General features: G+C 46.0%; 1 protein-coding gene across 2 annotated transcripts in view; it reads left to right on the top strand.

Annotated features, from left to right (window-relative positions):
* AUTS2 (activator of transcription and developmental regulator AUTS2) overlaps nucleotides 1-21,968 on the top strand; it is a 1,269,596-nt gene that overhangs the window by 837,516 nt on the left and 410,112 nt on the right. For both annotated transcript variants that reach the window (XM_084822994.1, XM_084822993.1), the window contains exon 5: nucleotides 19,411-19,440. In XM_084822994.1, the coding sequence (XP_084679120.1) occupies nucleotides 19,411-19,440 (30 nt within the window). The remainder of the gene's footprint in view (nucleotides 1-19,410; nucleotides 19,441-21,968) is intronic.

Below are 21,968 nucleotides of genomic sequence, written 5' to 3'. Positions count from 1 at the left end.
AGCTGTAGTTTCATCCTGCATTGAAGAGAGAGGTGGACTAGATGACCTCCATGGTCCCTTCCAACTCTAGTATTCTATTATTCTATGTTATAGGGACAAAACAAGGATTTACTAGGGACTGGACCAGAAAAGGATGTTGTATGTAAGTAGGGATGTACGAAAGGTACTTACCTTTCTGTGGATTATGCTGATGCTGGGCGGGAGGCGTTCCGTCCCTCCCCGTGGAATCCTGGCCGGGGGGGAGGCGCTCCATTCCTCCTCCCCCCGGAATCCTGGCCAGCTGGCTCCGCTCTGCAGGGATTCTGCGGAGCCGCTGGCCAGCTCCGCCAGCAGCCGGACATCCAGCCGCTGGCTAGCAGGGATGCAAATGGCGGCGGCCATAGCCACCGCCGTTTGCGTCCCTGCTGTCAGCCATGATAGGCTACGTAAATGTTTATGTTGCCTATCATGGCTGATTGAAAAAAACCACACACACGTATGCAAATGGCGGCGCCCATGGGCGCCGCCATTTGTGTTCCTTATTTTGGCACGGCTTAGTCCATGTAAACATTTACGTAGACTAAGACGGCAAAAATAAGGGGAATGCAAACAGCGTAGACGTAAACAGCGTAAACAGCGTAGAACATGCCAAAATAAGGAACACAAATGGCGGCGCCCATGGGCACCACCATTTGCGTAAGCGCGTGTTTTTTTTTTAATCAGCTGTGATAGGCTACGTAAACATTTACGTAGCCTATCATGGTGTTTTTTTAAAATCTAGCTGTGATAGGCTACATAAATCTTTACGTAGCCTATCACTTTTTTTTTTTTTTTTACCTGGAAATGGCGGCGGTGGCAGCCGGTCGGAAGACCGGCTGCCACAGCCGCTGCTGCCGCACCACTGCTGCCGCAGCCGCCGCCACCAGGAAGATCCGCCTAAGGGAAGTCCCGTCCAGGGGGCGCAGGGGGCCATTCCGCCACTGATTTTGGGGGGCCGAATGAGCTGGCATTCGGCCTCCCCCAGATCCGTGGCGGAACTTTCATACATCCCTATATGTATGTTTTTTTAAAAAAATATCAGGGAAAACTGAGCACGTGGGAGTATGTCCTGGGACCTTTGCACAAGCTGTGACAGGACAGGGCCGAAAAATCCCACATTTTCATTGCTGGCAGGTCATTATCGCAGAAACGTAGCATCACTTTAGTGGGCTCCCTGCTCACTTCCCATCTTCAGTGCATGGGTTGTGCTCCCGCTCCCCTTCCTCAAGCACAATTTCTAAATGAGGACAGTTGCTTTCCTTTAAGGACGTACAAATAACTTGCCCTCACCTGTCAAGCGTGCTCCTTGTATTTTACTGGGCCCATTATGAACGCAATCTGTCTGTCGAGAATTTGCATACTTCCTTTCTTGAGAAGTAATGACAGCAATTTCTCTCCCTGTGCTCCCTTTCTGAGTGTCTCATTTAACGGCACCTGTGAAAACCGACAGGCGCAGAGATGAGAAGTGAAAGAGAGCAGTTGATTAAATCATCATCAAGTCGGGCCTCCGAAAGTCAATCCTGCTTCCCGTCCGCAATGATATCCCTTTATCTTAAAGTAATGAGCTATGGCACTTCTGCATCGGGTAATGTGATAAGTTCTATTAGCATGTTCCATTTGCTTCGCAAGCAAGGGCAAGTCATCCCAGCAATCTCGTATCGCTGCAATCAAAGCAATTGGCTTCACAGGCGGAGAAGAAAGAAGCAAATGTTCAGGGTGATTTTTATGGATCACAACACGGTTGGGGTGGAAGGAAAAGATGGAGAGGGCCTGAATATTATTTTAACTGGTTGCATGCTTTGCTTAAAAAAAATAAATAAAACTAAAACATCTGTTGCCCCTATGTGTCTTTCTCCCCACGTCATCCCCTTGTTTGGCTTTATTTATTTGTTTGATACATTTCTATACCACCCCATAGCCAAGGTTTTCAAAGATGTAAAACATTAAATGTTAAATTACAGCTACAAAACAAAATTAAAATACACATTAAAAATCATATACATAAAACACACAAACATACAGTACATGGGAAGACAACATATATCACACTGAGCAATCAGTCATACACGTAAAATACATCCAGGGCTGATTACAAACTCATCATGCCAAATGCCTGAGAAAATAGATAGGTCTTAACCGGGTACCAGAAAGATAATAGCATTGGTGCCAAGTGGGCCTTATCAAGGACATCATTCCACAGTTGAGGGGCCACCACTGAGAAGGCCCTCTGTCTTGTTGATGCCTTCCAGGCCTCCCTTGGCTTCACTCCTTTAGCCATAAGCTCCTTCATCCCTGCCCTTTGGTGAATCACTGCCTTCTGTGGATGCCTTGATAAAAAATTGGACCTCTATATCACTGGAGTTGTCATTTGCCAGGGTGGTACTGTACTAGCTATTGTTCCTAATATGGCCATTTGTATTTGTTACAAGGGGTACATGAAACAAAATGTTGAGAGTGTTCCTGCTTGATGCCCTCATCCAGGATACCCCATTCCATTCCCTTCATACCCAGTTTTGTGTTCTTTTCCAAAGAGTCAGCATTATGTGGCTATTGAAAAACTCATTGGGCTGTACTCCCCCCAACCCAGTCAGTCCGTCTCTCTCTCTCTCTCTCTCTCTCTCTCTCTCTCTATATATATATATATATATATATATAATACTTTAATACTTCTGCAAACCTTGATGTTCCCCCAAGTCTGGTACATTCCTCTTGTGTGGTAGTGCCATTTTGGCTACATTAGGATGGCACTCACAGCCTGAATTTCAGAAATAGAGGGAATTATATGGGCATGTTTATATCGTGCTACCATAGGTAAATATGCTATGCTTGACTCTGGATGGTAAATCCTCTCCTAATGCTGCCCCCTCTCTATCATTAGCCAAGGCCCCCAAGGTATTATTTCTGTCCATTTACAGCCTTCCTGATTTCAACTTCTGTTGTCTCCTGGAGGCAGCATTTCCTCCCTCAGCACTACTAGCTATAAAGGATGTCGATACACAGAGATAATTGTTGTGTTTTTGCAGCCAAAGATATAATACCTCAAACACATCAGAAGTAGAAGATTATACTAACTTACTTTAAAAAAAAAATACAAGTTTAAGCAACACCCGAAATATCTCAAAGAATGAAAGGCAGGAGTGCTCGAGTAGAAATATGTTTGCACAAATGGAACCCTCTCTTCCAAACTATAAATTACACTTTACTGGTTTGGGTAAAGTGAACACCTAATGGCTAGGATGTGGGGAAACAAATAATAAATAGATATGCCATTGCCTTGTGAAGTCTAATTCTTGATTTCATCACTTTGCCTTCACTCCATATTCAGAATTTACAGTCAGTGTGTGAAAACTGAAAACCATGTGACCGAGTTCCGTTTGTTGGGTGTTCATAGCAGGGAGTCAATGGACAACTTCAGATAAGGTGGCTATTGACACATTGTCAAACAAACAAACAAACAAACAAAAATCCAGGAAGGTGTAGTAATCATTCCTAAATTTGCACCAATATGTATAAATTAGCATATGCAAATCTGTGCTCTGTTTTGTCATTTTTCGCCGATTACCATCTGTTTTGGTAATGCATAAATGGTAGGGTTGGCGGAGAATTTCTCCCCGAAACTTCGGGGGGCCGAGCTCCAACGTGTTCGGCCCCCTGAAGAAGTTTCGGGGAGAAATTCTTTGCACCCCCCCCCACACCTCACACCCCTCCCGGGATGGGACTTACCTTTCCCGAATGTCCCTCCCGGCGGCGGGTCCCGGCAGCGGTTCGTCGGGTCTTCGTCAGGGGCGGGAGCGGCAGCCGATCTTTCTACCGGCTGCCACCACCACCATTCCAATAAAAGTAAAAAAAAAAAACAACGCCCCCGTGATAGGCTACGTGACAATTAACGTAGCCTATCACGGCTAGATTTGCAAAGTCAGCCGTGATAGGCTACGTAAATCATCACGTAGCCTATCACGGGTGACTTTAAAAAAAAAAAAGCGCGTACGGCTAATGGCGGCCCCCATAGGGAGCTGCCATTCACGTTCCTTTTTTGGTTGCTGTAGTCTACATAAAGATTTACGTAGACTACAGCGACCAAATAAGGAACGCGAATGGCAGCTCCCTATGGAGGCTGCCATTAGCGTACGCGCTTTTTTTTTTTTTTTAAAGTCACCCGTGATAGGCTACGTGACAATTTACGTAGCCTATCACGGCTGACTTTGCAGATCTAGCCATGATAGGCTACGTTAATCATCACGTAGCCTATCACGGGGGCGTTTTTTTAAAAAAAACTTTTTATTTCATGGCCGGGTGAGGCAAGGCGCCTCCTCCCCGGACTGAATTTCGGCCGGGTGAGGCGGGAAGCCTCCCCCCCAGCCTGAATTTCGGCCGGGCGAGGCGGGAAGCCTCCCCCCCGGCCTGAACTTCGGGGGGAGAGCAGCGAAGCGCCTCCCCCCCACCGCGAAAAGCTGAGAGACCAGGGAAGTGGCTTTCGTGCACTCGTAATAAATGGTCACTGTACCACTAGCCATTACAAAAGAACTACTATGTAATTTTAAGAATTTGTGCCTTTGTTTGCTACTTTTCCTCTTCCCTCTCCATCACTTCCTTTTTTCTCTTTTCTTTTGTACCATGACTTACTGGTTGTTGTAACTCTGTGTGTGGGCATGGTCTTGTTTTCGTTGACCTTATGTAAGACATTCTTGCAGCTTTTCTGGCTGAAGACTGGGGTAAAAGTTCTATAAATAACTAAAGACATTGTCTTGAGATCCATAGATGAAAGGTGAGATAGAAATGAAATATTCCGGTGGCCTAGTACAAAATCGTTGCATCAGCCTATGATCATTATGTACCCTTGCAGTAACAAAGGCATTAACTGCAATGGGGACTGAGCCAGAAATAAGAAGGAAGAAACAAGCAAGAAAGGCAAATGGGATCTAAAATGGTCCAGCCAATCTCCTTATTTCATTGGGATGACCATGCTGGTGTGGCAGGAAGCCACATGACTGTTTTGAAGTTGCACATGACTGTTTTCCCGAATAAGACTAGCCCATTCCTTTGCCATTCCCCACATCTGCTTTCCTCCATAAGGAAATTCTGTGCTTCCCCCTTTCGAAGCAACAACCATCTAATTGTGCAGCTAACATCTAATCTTTGCCCTTTTCCTAAGCTGTCAGTGTGACATTGGCAGATAGATGATGGAGGATATTGTTAGCACCAAGGAGAGCGTTATGTGAGGTCTGTAGGAGCTTTCCCCTCCAGTCCCTTCACAGAGAGGGGGGGGGAGAGAGAGTGATGGAGGGAGAAAGTGAGATGCACTGCAAAAGAGAGCGTGGGGGAATGCATTAGAAGCTCTCAGCTGTAGAAGGTTCCATATGTCAAAGATAAATGGTTTTGAAATATAGAAGTGTGACTTCTTTTTCTTACAATAGCCATTGAACGATGTGCCCGCTTGGAGTCATTGTGAAAGAACAACAACTACTTTCTGCCCCCCAAATTGCAGGTTGTCTGCCTCTGTCAACTGAGAAGCCAGCATTGGTTCACCTGACAATGATACATATTGCCTTTACTGGGTCAGACCATTGGACTTGTAAGTAGGGATGGGCAGGTGCCCCCTCCATCTGAGTCCTCTGGTCACCTGCCCAGCACCTGCCCCTGCCCGCATGCCCCCAGATCCATGCTTGAGGTCTCCACCACTCACCAACCTGCTCACTTGGGACCACTCTTTGAGCACCACGATCGCCATTTTGTGTGTGTGGGGGGGATGGGGATGGCGATATGTGCACATCTAGCTGTACACAAAATGGCACCATGAATAGCCCATATATGCAAGATTACAGGCGTGAATGGGCCATTTATGCCAGTAATCGTGCATACATGGGCTACTCAGAGCAGCATTTTGCATATATCTAGATGTGCACATATTGCAACCACCATTTTTTATTTTTATTTCTTTGCAAACTGGCTATCACAGTGCCAGACGATGGGTCCCAGGTGTCTGTGGGTGGCTTGGTAGTGTGGGGGATGGGGGTAGAGCGAGGGCAGGGGCTTGGCGGGCACACCTCAAGGAGGCAGTCCACTGGACTCCCGGACTGACACGGGCACCTGCATCATCCCTACTGATTAGTATCTGATCAATATTCCAATGGATTCTACCCTTATTTTCTTTGGTTGTTAAAACTTCTTTTTAGCTACAGTTGGCAAGGAAACTCTGGCCCACATTTGAAGGGTCCCCAGCAAAGGGCCCTGTGCTGGACTCCCTCCTAAGCCAGTGGGCAGCTGTGCTCAGAAGAAGTGGCTTAGTGTTCCCATTTAAATGCCCCACAATGCCCCAAAGAGAGTGCCAATCTGGGGCATTCTGGGAAATCAAAATGGTGGCTCCAAGCCCCATCTGCCCCATGTTGGTGGAGGAGAGCTGTCAACACAGTGGTGGTCCCTGCCAGATCTGTGGGGTCTGGAAGGTGCCTGAGGGGGTCACATGCTGGCTCCAGGCATGTTCTTTCCCTATATCTGTTCTGAAAATTTGTTCTTCAGTCATTCAGTCGTGTACGACTCTTCGTGACCTCATGGACCATAGCATGCCAGGTCTTCCTGTCCTGCACTCTCTACCGGAGTGTGCTCAAGTCCATATTCATTGCATCGGTGATGCTATCTAGCCATCTCATCCTCTGCCGTCCCCTTCTCCTTTTGCCTTCAGTCTTTCCCAGCATCAGGGTCTTTTCCAGAGAGTTTTCTCTTCGCATTAGGTGGCCAAAATATTTGAGCTTCAGCTTCAGTATCTGTCCTTCCAATGAGCACTCAGGGTTGATTTCCTTTAGGATGGACTGATTTGACCTCCTTGCAGTCCAGGGGACTCGTAAGAGTCTTCTTCAGCACCACAGTTTGAAATAGGGATGTACGAAAGTTCCGCCACGGATCTCGGGGAGGCCGAATGCCAGCACATTCGGCCCCCTGAAATCGGTGGCGGGATGGCCCCCCGCCCCCCCGGGATGGGACTTACCTTAGGCGGATCTTCCTGGAGGTGGCGGCTGTGGCGGCGGTGCGGCGGCGGCAGCTGCAGTGGCCGGTCTTCAAACCAGCTGCCACCACCGCCATTTCCAGGTAAAAAAACCAAAAAAAACAAAAAAAGTGATAGGCTACGTAAAGATTTATGTAGCCTATCACGGCTAAATTTAAAAAAAACACCGTGACAGGCTACATAAATGTTTACATAGCCTATCACGGCTGATTAAAAAACAACAACGCGTGTACGCAAATGGCGGCGCCCATGGGTGCCGCCATTTGAGTTCCTTATTTTGGCATGTCTTAGTCTACGTAAACATTTACATATACTAAGACAGCGAAAATAAGGGGAATGCAAATAGCATAGCGTCTACGCTATTTGCGTTCCCCTTATTTTCGCTGTCTTATTCTATGTAAATGTTTACGTAGACTAAGACGTGCCAAAATAAGGAACTCAAATGGCGGCACCCATGGGCGCCGCCATTTGCATACTCGCATTGTTGTTGTTTTTTAATCAGCCGTGATAGGCTACGTAAACATTTACGTAGCCTATCACGGCTGACTGCAGGGACACAAACGGCGGCGGCTACGGCCGCTGCCGTTTGCGTCCCTGCTAGCCAGCGGCCGGATGTCTGGCTGCTGGCGGAGCCGGCCGGCGGCTCCACAGAATCGCTGCGGAGCACAGCCGGCCGGCCACGACTCTGGCGGGGGGGAGGAACGGAGTGCCTCCCCCCTGGTGGGGATTCTGGGGGGAGGGATGGAACGCCTCCCCCCGCACCATCAGTATAATCCCTGAAAGGTAAGTGATTTTCGTACATCCGTAGTTCGAAAGCATCAATTCTTTGGCGCTCAGCCTTCCTTATAATCCAGCTCTCACAGCCATACATTGCTACTGGGAAAACCATAGCTTTGATTAGACGGACCTTTGTCAGCAAGGTGATGTCTCTGCTTCTTACTATGCTGTCTAGGTGTGCCATAGCTTTCCTCCCAAGGAGCAAGCGTCTTTTAATTTCATGGCAACAGTCACTGTCTGCAGTGATCTTGGACCCCAAGAAAATAAAATCTGTCAATGCTTCCATTTCTTCCCCTTCCATATGCCAGGAAGGGATGGGGCCAGATGCCATGATCTTCATTTTTTTCATGTTGAGTTTCAAACCAGCTTTTGCACTCTCCTCTTCCACCCTCAGCATGAGGCTCTTTAAATCCTCTTCGCTTTCTGCCATTAGGGTGGTATCGTCTGCGTATCTGAGGTTGTTGATAATTCTCCCGGCAATCTTAATTCCAACCTGTGATTCATCCAACCCGGCATTTCTCATGATGTAGTTCTGAAAATAGTATAAATTAAATGATGCTATTACAATTAGAGCTGTGTGCAAGGGGCCTCTTGAAATTCTTCACATTACTTGTGGGCAGAGAAATGTGGGAGACAATTTCACCGAATTTCTCCAGGAGGAGGAGAAATTCGCAGCTGCTTCTCTGAGGTAGGGCTCCCCGTTGGCAGGGCACCGCTTCTTTCTTTTTTGGTAAGAGGTTTGGGGGGCTTTTCATGCTGCAACAGCATCAACTGTCTTGGCAGGATGGCCCCCAGTTTGCATCCAGCACAATGCTGGCGGGGGCGGTGTGGTGTCCAGCTCCAGGGATGAGGGGGAGTTAGTGCTCTGCCAAAATCTGCCCTCCAATTTACTAGACATTTTCTCCCCCCATGAAAGAGGCTTCCATTGTTCTGCCTCATTCAGGATGTTTTATCATTTATTTTTGTGGTGTTTTTGACCTTACCAAATCACAGCGAGCCTCCCAGGCTGCTTGCAGTCCAAAAAAGCCCAGAATTTTTTCACCATTGTATTTCATTTTGGAAGCAATTTCTCTTCTATCAAATTGAATGAGAATGGTCAAAAAAAATGTGGGAGAAATTTTCAGCACAGCAGTAATAGTAATTGACATTTCTTAGTAGCCCGTGCTAGCTGTGCAGCAAAGAACCGAGTAGCTAAACTGTGCAGAGAACTGTGCAGCAAAGAACCAAGTAGCTAAAAAGAGGGATTCTCTCGGTTACTGGAATTAATATGCCCTATTGAAATGCTGGAGTATCATCCCCCTAAATAAAGATAACCCTAAGGAGAATCTGCCTTCACGAGAAAAAAAGATGCCACATTTATTTCAGTACAGATTTTCCAGCAGAGTTTGAGTTTCTCAGACCTTATCTGTGTCCCAGTGTATGCTCTACCATCTGTCAATTGTGTGACCCCCTCACCCATGGCAGCTGTACTTTTCAGCCAATCAGTGCCAACGTCCAAGCGCACCATCCCACAGCATGATGGCTGCTTGTGCATTGCCACCATGGGCTGAAACTGGCTTTTGACTTGTCACCTCAATACAGATGCAGCTGTATTGGCTTGTCAAAATTATACCCAAGCTGAATTTGGTCCATGGCAATAGCATATGGGACACCCCTCTTTGGGTTTTGAAAAGAACTGTCTTCCTCAAACTTGGAAAATTTGGACCTTGTCACACTCCCGTGCATGTTGAGGAAGATCGGGTCCCTCCCCCAGATTCTCCGTGAACCACCAACCCCCTCTTCCCCCCACAGTCAGGGCCATCCCTAGTATTATGCAGGCTGATGCACTCACATCAGGTGGCAGAGTGGGAAGAGTGCTGGATTGTGCCGCTCTCCCTGAGCCCACCAGGAAGGCCTGTAGCTAGGGATGCTTGAGAAATTCAAGATGGATTAAAATGAGCTTGGATTTCTAATAATCTGACCTGTGGAATCTGATGTGGAGCGACCCCCTCAGGCCGTGCGGAGTCCGTTGACTTTTGGATGATTTTTTTTTTACTTTCCAGAAATTTACACATATAAATCCGTAGAACAATATGTAAGTTTCTGCTAAGGAAATGTTGAATGGAATACACTAAATGTTACGTACTGAGGTAAATTATGTAAATACTTACGTAAATATTTACGTAAGTATTTCTGTATTTTTCTGTATGACAAAAAAAAATATTCGCATCCGTCTGTGGGCAGATGAAGGAACGAAAGGTGCCTGACAATCTGCAAAACACAGACAGAGTGGATTTTACACAGTCTGTACATCCCCACCTGCAGCTGCATCCCCAATGCCTCCAGTGGGTGCTCTGGAGAGCCCCACCAGCCGGTCTCCTATTGTAGCATTTGCCACAGCAACGGAGCAACTGGCTGGGCTCTCTAGAGCAACCTGCTGGGTGGGCAGCTGCTCCTGCCTTGTGCCCCAGCCACGATGTTCCCATGAGAGGTCGTAGGAGCCCCATGGGTAGGACACAAGATGGGAGCAGCAAGGCAGGAGGTCAGGAGTGAGTGGCAGCCAGCTGGCCAAGTGGGTGGGTGGGTGGCAGCACTATCGCCTCACTTGACATGGCAAGATACGTTGCGCTGGGCCTGCTAATGGTTCTTTGCTGCTCTGGCACCCAAAGGTATGGGACAAAGAAAAGGAGGGAGATCTTCCCCGTCCCTCAGTGCTTAACATGAAGCAAAGGAGGAAATTTGGAGGAAATTTGGGCATGGCAGAAGGCTTTGTAGAAGGCCTTCATTTCTCCTCTGGCTCAGATTAAAATCCACACTGGACTAGGGGTGCTGGAGGAAATCGATATGGACTAAAATGAGCTGGATTTTAGCTCCAACCCCCTCTTCCCCCCACAGTCAGGGCCATCCCTAGTATTCTGCAGGCTGATGCACTCACATCAGGTGGCAGAGTGGGAAGAGTGCTCGATTATGCCACTCTTCCCGAGCCCACCAGGAGGGCCTGCAGCTAGGGATGCTTGAGAAATAAGAGATGGATTAAAATGAGCTCAGTTTTCTAATAATCTGACCTGCAGAATCCACTGTGGAGTGACCTCCTTAGGCCGTGCGGAGTCCGTGGACTTTCGGATGTTTTTTTTTTTTTTTACTTTTCCTAAAATTATGCATATAAATTCATTGGAAAATACCTACATTTCTGCTGAGGAAACACTGATTGGAACAGAGGCAATATGCTAAATGTGACATACTAAGGTAAATTATGTAAATAATTATGTAAATACTTATGTAATTGTTTACGTATTTTTCCCTATGACCAAGAAACAGATAAATGCATCTGTCTGTGGGCGGACAACAGAAAAAAAGGTGCCTGACAATCCGTGAAACACAGATGGACTGGATTTTACACAGTCTGTACATCCCTACACTGGACTGGATTGTCCACCTCCTCTTTGAGACAAGCTGCTGAAGGCTGCAGAGAAATGGGTTTCAGCCACAAGCAATATACCCACCACCATGTCATGGCCAGGTTCATCATGGACTCCTTGAAAGGATGGGCTGTCTGTCCTGTGCTGGGAAAGCCTGAATCAGCTCTGGGCATATATTTCTCAGACAAGGGACTTCTTTTCTTTTTTAACAGCCCACCATTTTGAGCCCAAGGGCCCTCAAGGCGACTAAGGATACTAAAAACCATATATATATGACCCAAAGGAACCCTCAAATCAAATGGAAACCCGCAGAGAGAAAGACAAATTGGAACAGCCAGGGAAGGCATTCACATCAAACTCAAAAGGATCCAATTCCAAATGCCCTCTGGAAACAACCCGGATTGCACCTGGTACCAAAAGGGCATAAAGGGAGAAGAAAAGGACTGAACCAAACCATCCCCGGGAAAGAGATACAAAGCTTTGGTGCCAACCCTAAGAAAGTCTGGTCCTGGGTCCAAAGTTGTTGTTGTTTGATTAATTAATTAATTAATTAATTAAGCATGGGAATCCTGATGGGGTCCTTAAAACGTCGTCGTCTTCTCTCTTTCTCTGTCTCACTTATACGCAGCACACCAGCCCAGACAGATTCCCTGATGCCACCTTCCAATTGCCCAGAGTCAGCACCAGCAGTAAGTCTGCCATTAATAAAGTCCACGTCTGGCGGCTGCTGCGCTCTTCTCCTTATACAGAGTGACATAATAGCCCTCTCCCATTGCTGCTCCATGGCAACTGTTATTCACTAGCCTATTGCCCCTGAACATGGAGTCTCCATTTACTTATATGGTGGCTGTGAAGGTTTGAGGCCTACAGAGGCAAAGGGGAAAAAAGGGTCAGGCCTAGAGGCCTGGGGCTTTTATTAGGAAGGGGCAAACTTGAGAGGAGTAGTTTCATTCCCCTGGTTAAGTTTCAGTTCCCCAGTTCAGTTTCATTTCTTCAGGGTTGACAGTACTCTTGGTTTTGAGTAGGGATGCTGGAGAAATTCGAGACGGACTAAAATGAGCTTGGATTTCTACGAATCTGACCTGTCGACTCCGCTGCGAAGTGACCCCCTCAGGCCGTGTGGAGTCCGTGAATTTTCAGATGATTTTTTTTTTTTTTTACTTTCCTGAAATTTATGCATATAAATTCATAGGAAAATATGCAACTTTCTGCTGAGGAAACATTGAATGGAATGGGGGACAATGCACTAAATGTTACGTACCAAGGTAAATTATGTAAATACTTACACAATTATTTGCATATTTTTCCTAGGGATGGCGGAGAATTCCGCCATGGATTTCAGTGAGGCTGAATGCACTGGCATTCAGCCCCCTGAAACCCGTGGCGGAATGGCCTCCCACCCCTCGCTCCCCCATGGAATCCCCCCCCCCGGGACGAAGCTTACCTGGGGTGGATGTTCTGGTGGCGGAGGTGGCTCTGGTGGTGGCAGTGGCAGCTGCTCTCTCAGCCAGCTGCTGCGGACGCAAATGGCAGCCGCCGTAGCAGCCACCATTTGCGTCCTGCCAGGCTGCCGTGATAGGCTGCGTAAGTATTTACGTAACCTATCACGGAAAGAGCAGCAGCGCAAATGGCGTAGCGGCCGCCGTTTGTGCCCCTGCTCTTTGCTGTGATAGGCTACGTAAATACGTAGCCTATCACGGCAGCCTGGCCGGATGCAAATGGCGGCCGCTATGGTGGCCGCCACTTGCGTCCGCAGCAGCCGGCCGTGGCCTGAACTCCAGCTGCGGATGGCCCTGGCCAGTGGCTCCGCAGAGCTGCCGCGGAGCACAGCCGGCCCAGGCAGGATTCCAGGGGGAGGGACGGAGCGCCTCCCCCCACCGCAAATCCAAGCTGCGAAAAGGTAAGTGACTTTCATACATCCCTAATCTTTCCGCATGACGAAAAAAAATCGCATCCGTCTGTGGACGGACGATGGAATAAAAGGCACCTGACCATCCATGAAACACAGATGGAGCGGATTGTACACAGTCCTTACATCCCTAGTTTTGAGGGAGGAGAGTATAAAAAGACAGCAAGAGAGCCAGTAAGAGCAGAGTTGAGGGAACAGGCAGAGGCAGCCTGTAGAAGTCTAAGGACAACTATGGTAAAGGAACTTGTATTTTGCAACATTTATTTTCTCTTAATGCCTTTTGTATCACTCAGCCCTATTCTGTAAATACCTTTAGTTGTGATTTGCTAGCTTTAATTTGCCAGTAAACTGTTGTAGTTAAACCCTGTCAATCACCCCACACCTACAGCCTAAACCCCACATTATTGGGAAAGGGAAGTTTAAAAGAAGGATGGTGGGACTCTGAAGGAGGCAAGAGATCCTTAAGGAGTTGCTCAGGGGATCCAGGTCATAAGGGGAACCTTGACAGTGGCCATGTGATCTCCTTTACAGAGGGCAGCCCTCTGTTTGAAGGCCTCCTCTCTTTGAAAGTCTGTCCTGTGCAAATCTGGTTCAAAGGTAAAGAGCCATAAGAAGGTAGAGCTTGGGCGAAAAGGGGCTGTTGATCCTCCACTATAAATTGCTCTTTTGAAGCCATTTAAGACAGTGGCCATCACCACATATTTGTGGCCGTGAACACCATACATTAATAAACCCTGTGCAAAAAAAGCTACCCATTTGTCTGACATGGATGTCCTGCCACATAGCTTCACACACATCACGCTCATGTTTATTGGGGAAGAATGACTCGTCACAGCCGTGGCCTTTTCTTGTCAACCCCTTTTGGAAATCCTAGCTTTGCATTCTGGGTCCATGGCATTTTCACAAGGAGCCGGGCTGGGTGAACATCAGGAGCTGTTGGCGGAGTATGTTTCTCGCAGCTGCCTAATTTATGAGCTGGAGGGTCCTTTGACTATAGTACATCTCTTCCAGATGCTGGCTTGATCATCCTGAGAGATCTGCAAAGTCCTTGGGTCAGTATGGGAATTTGATGACACAAATGGAGCTTGTTTTCTCACTGAGCCATGTGGGCTGTAGTTCGGTTGGACTTTCCTTGGCAACCCCAATGCTTGACCAAATCACAATGCTGCCATTCAGCGGGCAAGAGGAGAGGCTGCGTATATTCTGTCTTTTTAAATCATCTTGGCATCCGTTCCGATTCCATAATGGATACCAGTCGGTCTCGGTCCTTTGCCATATGCTTAGCTCTGGAGACAAGGTGCTGCTGGGTACAGCAGTAATAATTTGATGGAGGAATTAAGTGGACCTTGAAATTAGAACTGGACCATCAGAAGAGGCAGGAAGGCGTAATGCACTGGCAATGGAAATGACGGTTCCTGGGGATTGCTTTGCTGCTAGCAAACTCCGCAGTGTCACCGCAGTGCACAAAAACATTGTACTGGAAAATTCAGATGGTGTTGATTAGCTTCACAGTGAGATGTAATGAGTTATGGGGCGGGCGGGTGGCAGAAGACAGAAAGACAGAGAGAGACTCTCTTTCCCTCAGTAATTCTGTCCGGCTCAAAACACAAATACTCAGATAACTACAAGAGGCTAAAATGCAATGAAAGAATACGCCAACTTGATATGACTGCTATAAAGCTAGGAAGGACAGTCACAGTTCAGTGGGAAAGCACATGCTTTGCATGCATAAGGCCCCACTTTCTGCCCCTGACATCGTTGGGTAGGTCTGGTCACCAGCCCAATCTGAAACCACTTCCAGCTGGTGTAGGCAATACTGGGCTAGACAGATCGACAGTGTGACTAATAAAGCTGTTTCCTTGCCTCGGTTATCCATGCAGTAGTCATGCCCAGGCTGGACTACTTTAATGCATTATACATGGGGCTGCCTTTGAAGATGGTTCAGAAACTCTAGCTTGTGCAGAATGCGGCCGCCCGAGTATTGGTGGGGGCGAGGCGATTCGATCATATAACACGTATACTGCACCAACAGCACTGGCTACAGGTGTGTTTCCCAGCCCAATTCAAAGTGCTGGTTTTGACCTTGAAGGCCTTAAATGGTTTGGGACCATGTTACTTGAAGGACCGCCTTCACCCATATCAGCCTGCCCACACTGTAAGATCAGAAAGAGAGGCCCTTCTCAGTTGCCCACCAGTGAGCAGTCAAGTGGGTGATCACATGTGAGAGGGCCTTCTCTGCAGTGGCCCCACGCCTCTGGAACAAGCTACCATTGGAGGTCTGCCATGCTCCGTCATTGCAGACTTTTAAGAGGGCCCTAAAAAAATATTATTTTACCTTGGCCTTTTCGTGATACGGCTGCTATTGTTGCTGTTACCGCTGTAAACATCGTTGCTGGTTTTATTGCTGGTTTTGATTGTTTTAATTGTTGGCTTTGACTGTTGTTTTTTACTGTTTTTATTACTTTAAATATTTTAACTGTTTTATGTATTTCATTCTTGTAAGCCACCTTGGGAGGGCTTCTGCTCTGTAAGGCAGCCAAGAAATATAATAAATGTATGTATGTATGTTCCTATGACTGGCAGTTTTCACAGCTGACCACGGTATGCTTTTTCACACCAATCTCACTTGGACTTCAGCATTAATATTTTTAAGGGATGCATCTATTCCTGTAACTCTAAACACATTTACTAGATAGCACGCCCCACTGAACACATTGGGAGTTATGTCTGAGTGAACGTGTGTAGGATTGCATTGCACAACAGTCTATAGACCTCAGGCCTGTGACAAGAAGTCCCATCCATGATTATTCAGTATGTCCCGATGTGTGCAGTGGTGATTACTCCTGAGTAGGGATGTATGGATTGTGTACAATCCATTCTGTCTATGTTTCACGGATTGTCAGGCACCTTTTGTTCTGTTGTCCACCCATCAATGGAATCAGATTTTTCTTTTTTGGAATTTGCATTTTAGCCTATGGAGGAAATATGTCTTCCGCATCCATTTTCTATCGATAAACTGCCATCTTTTTGCACAAATGGCTTTGTTTCATCTTGGTAATCTAAATGAATCTATTTTGACTGGGCTGTGGCAGAATCAGGGCTCTAGATCAATGCATATACAAATGTGAGACCCGGTTTGAAGAAGCCTCTATGCATAGAATTGCCCCTGATTTTGCACCCATCCCTGGCCCTGCCTACCATGTCCTTGGATTGAGCAATGACTTCTAAAGAAATGAATCTTGTGCATGCCATCTTCCATGCCATCTGAAACACTGAATCACTGTCAGGGTGCCAGATGCCATGTAAGCCTATGTGTGTAGGCTTCTGTTCTCAGATGCCCATCCTCAATAAATGGATGCTGGGGTGGGGAGGCACACAGCATCAGTAGCATTGCAACCCCCTTTCCCTTCTTTGTGTATGCACTCTTTATACATATAATGTATGAATGGGGCTGTAGGCAATGCAAAGTCTGTTTTCGGCAATGCTGCTGCTGTAGCTCCTGATTACCTGGTCTGCCCTACAAATGTAGCCTGCTCATCCTTCCCATATGCATAACAAGTCCTGACTCTGGTGTGTAAGCATTGTAATAAGTTCACAGCTGAAAAACACATTTGTTGCTGGTTAATATCTCTCTTTTTGCACGGCATGGCCAAGTAGCCAAAGTCCAGTGGTCTCCACCATCTTTGTGCATGTTACAAACCTGTTGATTTCTTTAACCTTTTACACAAAAAGCGAAGGCCGTGTGAAGCCCTGTTGGCCATAAGAAGAAGAACAAAATGAAATCTGTATAATTGTGATAGCTTTATTAAGCAAACAAAAACATTTAAATAAATGTGCAAGCTTTTGAGATCTCTAGATCTGTTCATGAGACATGATGTTACACAAAGCAGGTTAGAGGAGTGGAGAACAGGGGAGAAAGACATCAGGTCTTCTTCTTTCTTCTTCTTCTTCTTCTTCTTCTTCTTCTTCTTCTTCTTCTTCTTCTTCCTCTTCGTCTTCTTCTTCTTCCATGATGTTACACAAAGCAGGTTAGGGGACTGAGGAACAGGGGAGAATGAAGTCAGGTCTTCTCCTTCTCCTCTATCTCACTACTAGGGATGTATGATAATTCCATTTCCATTTCAAATCACTAAAAATGCCCCATTCACAAATTCCCAAACTTGCATTTGTGTTTGCAAAATGTGCACTTTAAGAATGCACACCTTTAAGAATGCATACCTTTAAGAATGCACCGCCTTTGAAAACTGCACACTTTTCCCCATTCAAATGAACTGAAACAAAAAAATCATGAACAAGAACAGGAACAAGCAGAACCAAGTTTTGAAATTAAGCTTGGGGAATTTCAGTGAGCTCAAGCATCCCTGGTTCTCACTATCACCTGCTTTTTCTGACATCTTACCTGATGAAGAGAACTTGAAAGCTTGCACATTTTTCAACTTTGTAGTTGCTCCTTGCTGATTTAGGGTGCAATCCTATGGCTGTTTAGACAGAAAAAAGTCCTACAACTCCCAGCATCCCCCAGCCAGCCATGTTGACTGAGGAATGCTGGGAGTTGGACTTTTCCCTGTCTAAACAGGTGTTGGGATGAACCCTTAGTCAATTTGTAAACAGAACACACCTGATAATAGCCAGTTGGGGAATGATGCACTGGGACACAGAGGGACAGTAAAAGGTTGTTACACAAAGCACACTACATTCCCAAGGTGCACATTGATGACGAACACGTTCTAAACTTTGGGCATGATTCAAAAGCTAGGGTGTAGTACTAACCTGCCTGAGCATTCCTTCAACTGATCCCAAAGGCAATCTGTGTCCACCAGGCCCTATACAACTCTAGCCCTCTTCAAGTTGAACAAGATGTTGCTGGTCACCTACACTTCTGCTCCTTTCTCCTGATTCTTAAGTCCCTACCTGGTTTTGACTATCCACCTATCCCTTGCCCCTCTGACCCTTGCTTGAAGCTCTGGAACCAGACTTCTCCCTGTTTGGGACCACACACTTATTTCTGGCCCACTTCGATTGACATAGTTCCCCCAGAATCCAGTGGCCTGAAGCCTAATATTTGCTGAGATCTGACAACCCCTTCTGGAAAAGCAAGGATATAAAATACATACATACATTTTCTCACTTTTTAATTAATGTAGAAACAGGACAGAATAGACATACCAGTGAATGCATATGAAAATGACATGGGTCAGAAATATCCATCCCTAACTGAGTGGAGAAACAGAGGTGGGTAGGAGAAGGAAGGGAACTGCATAGCCATTCCACATCTGGCCATTTTGCCATTCAATCATTCTGCCCACAAGTAAGAGCTGATTGGCAGGTACCAGGGATGGGGCATTCTCAGTGGTAGCCTTGCAACTTTGGAACCCCCCTCCCCCCAAGAAAGCAATATAGATATATATGTTTATCACTGCTGTTGATAAATAATCAATCAATATATGCTTATCACTGCTGGGTTGTTGCTTTTTAAAAGTCAACTCTGAATATTTTCCAGGCTTTGCAGCCTGGAATGAAAGAATGAATGAATGAATGAATGAATGAATGAATGAATTCATTCATTCATTCATTCATTCCAGGCTGCATTTTGTTAATGTTCTGCATTTGAAAATGTTAGCTGCTGGTGGTTTTAAGGAAACTGGCTGCAATCCTCTATCTGCTTACCTGGGACTAAGCCTCACTGAACATGATGCGTGTTACTTCTGAGTAGACACATATAGGATGATGCTGTTACTGATTGAATAGGTGTATTTTGAGGTGCATTGTTTATATATTTGTAAACTGACTTGTGAGAGGGACATGTCCTGAAAGGTGGTTTAGAAATTGTTGGAATGAAATGAAAGGAAATGAATGAGTTTTCAGCCTCCTGACAATGCTTTTGGTTAAACTAAAATGTCAAGTTTTGGGCCTCAGGCTGCATCCTTTGAAATGGCAAGGTTGGAAATGCAAGTCCCCAAATGGATACACTGGCCAGGAATTGTGCTCCAGAATGAGTGGTCACCAAGAAGCGAAGTATATTCTTTGGTTAATAGAGTTTGTTCTCCCTTGGCTCATGGAATTCTATCTAATTATGGGTGCAACTCATGTCAGGTAGTTCTGATCATGGAGCCCTCTGACTTAACTATTGGATTCTCCTTCTCACCATGGAATGGCCCTCCATGGGATGGGCCTCTTCGCCTGCAAGTTCCTTGTAGAACTTGCTAGCTCTTCAAATGAGGCTTTGTTAACAGAGAACAAGCTGTGCCACTAATTTTGCTTTGATGTTGATTGATTTTTAACCAATGCTTTCCTTTCCATTATTACAGTGTGACAGCGACAGCGATCAAGAAGAGAAGGTAGGGGTAACTTCAATTGCATGATAACTGTCCTTCTCCAGATGTTTCTAATATGTTTCAGGGCCTGGTCACAGATTTCTCTTCACTCAGTTAATGAGAAAATGCAGTGCGATTTTGTTCTAGTCTGCAGATGTTGTTTCATGTGCTCAATTCATCATATGGTTGTCAAACGTTCCATATAGAGGTCATGGTCACACACAGAGGTCAAGCTACAGAGGTAGTTCACTCATCTTGTCAAACCCCACTGGACTCTTCCTCTTCTTAGTACAAGGAACCCCAGCAGTGTTGGACTGGGGCTGATCCTGGCCCTTTGCTGGGTGTGTGCAAGATTCCTCTGTGCATCCTAAGCAGAGGTCAAAGTGGGCTTGATGAGAAGTTTTGGATTGGGGGGCAGGATTATATGGGGCTGGAAAAGATCACCCAAGCTCATCATTCAGTTTCAACTCCTAATATAACATCCGGGTTGTTCTTCCAAAACCTGTAGCTTTCATCTCTGCCATTTTGAAGATGGACTTCTATCTCTGAGCAACCTTTGGCAGTTACTTATTGAACGTTGATATCCAAAAGGGAAGGTTGTTTTCTCTTGCAGCTTTCTGTATATTTACTGCATATTTACTTTTCAACATATATCAGAATCTACTCCGTCTTGGGATATACTGGTTGCATGCAATATGAATAATATGCTCTGCGAAAATTTCTCATTGTCATCACATTTCTTTGGTTAAAAACAGACTGGGTAACGACTACCTGTGAGCAATACAATATGAACTGTGTGATACTCCAAAAAAGAAAATATCCCTATGGTGTTGTGGCCAAAAAAAACAGCTATAATGGATTAAATATGGTCTCAAACCTGTTGATTCGAGGGGGGGGGGTCAGCAGTACACACTTGTAACTTCCATGACAATATTTATTGGTATAATATTTTGTTTCAGCCTATGTATAATTGCTAGAAAGTTGTATACATTTCGTGTGTGTGTGTGTGTGTGTGTGTATATATATATATATATATATATATGAATGAATAACAAATATTTTCAGGTGCCCGTGGGAACCATGTTGAGGTCTGCTGCCATACTACCTAGAATCATAGAATATTAGGGTTGGAAGGGGCCTACAAGGCCATCGAGTCCAACCCCTGGTCAATGCAGGAATCCAAGTCAGAGCATCCCTGATAGATGGCTGTCCAGCTTCATAGAATCATAGAAGAGTAGGGTTGGAAGAGGCCTGCAAGACCCTCAAGTCCAACCCCTGCTCAATGCAGGAATCCAAGTCAGAGCATCCCTGACAAGTGGCTGTCCAGCTTCACCTTGAATGCCTCCAGGGTGGGAGAGCCCACCACCTCCCTAGGTCATGGGTTCCATTGCCGTATTGCTCTGACAGTCAGGAAGTTTCTCCTGATGTTCAACTGAAATCTGGCTTCCTGGAACTTGAGCCCATTATTCCGTGTCCTGCATTCTGGGATGACCAAGATACAGATAGGATTATAGGATTATAGACCTAATCCTATACGGGAGAACAATGTTTTGTTTTGTCTTTGAGGGACACATGCAATAGGGGACAGGGGCCTCTCATGCATATAAACACATTCCCACATGTGTACACATATGCATACATACACACAAGTGCGTGTGAACACATGCACCGCAGTGATCCTGCTATAGGGCACGCTTTCATCACGAGGATATCGGTGGGTGGAGTGGATATGCCTCCAGTTGGAATTCAAAGTTTTTGGTGATGACATTTAAAGCCCTAAGTGTCTTGCGGCCTTGATATTTGAGGGAGTGCCTCTCCCTATATATGCCTGCCTGAGAACTGAGATCTGTTGGAGGGGCCTTCCTCTGCGTCCCACCAGTACGAGACATCATCATCATGGTGATCTCTCATGACCGCGTAAGGTTGTCTTCCAGGAGTAGAGTCTTAGCAGTGGGTCTGTAGGTGGCTGTGAAGGCCAATCCTGGATCCACACAGCCTCCCACAGTGAGGACATAGGTTTCCAGGCGGAAGGCGATCATGATGAGGATTTGCTTGACGTGCCTTCTGCTGAGCTCGTGTCTCCGTTTCGCCCTGTACTCGTGCTTCTTCAAAGTCCAGTATGAGACATACACTATGGTGGGATGTGGGAGGGGGCCTTCTCTGCTGTGGCCCCCCAGTTGTGGAATGCCCTCCCCTTGCAGGCCTGATTGGCGCAGACATTGGTCTTGTTTCAGCACCAAGGAAAACCATGGCTTTTTACCAAAGCTTTTGAGGGCTAAATGCATTCCTTAGCACATTGTTTTAACTGTTTTATTGTTCTAGATTGGAACTGTTTTTAGCTTGTTTAATAGTTTGGTATGTTTTTAGGTGTTTAAATTATTTATTGTTTTATACTGTTTACATTGATTTTATCTGTATGCCACTGTGAGATCTTAATGATACAGGGTGGGATAGAAATGTTTTAAATAAAATAAATAGAAGGATGGATGGATGGATGGATGGATGGGGAGAGAGAGAGAGAGAGAGAGAATGCAGGGGGTCTGTGTATGTGG

This window comes from Heloderma suspectum, chromosome 16 (assembly GCF_057233095.1).
Source record: "Heloderma suspectum isolate Gila_16-S chromosome 16, 16-S_ref, whole genome shotgun sequence".
Classification (NCBI taxonomy): Eukaryota; Metazoa; Chordata; class Lepidosauria; order Squamata; family Helodermatidae; genus Heloderma; species Heloderma suspectum.
Note: the sequence above shows the minus strand (reverse complement) of the source record. Positions and strands in the feature narration are given on the sequence as shown.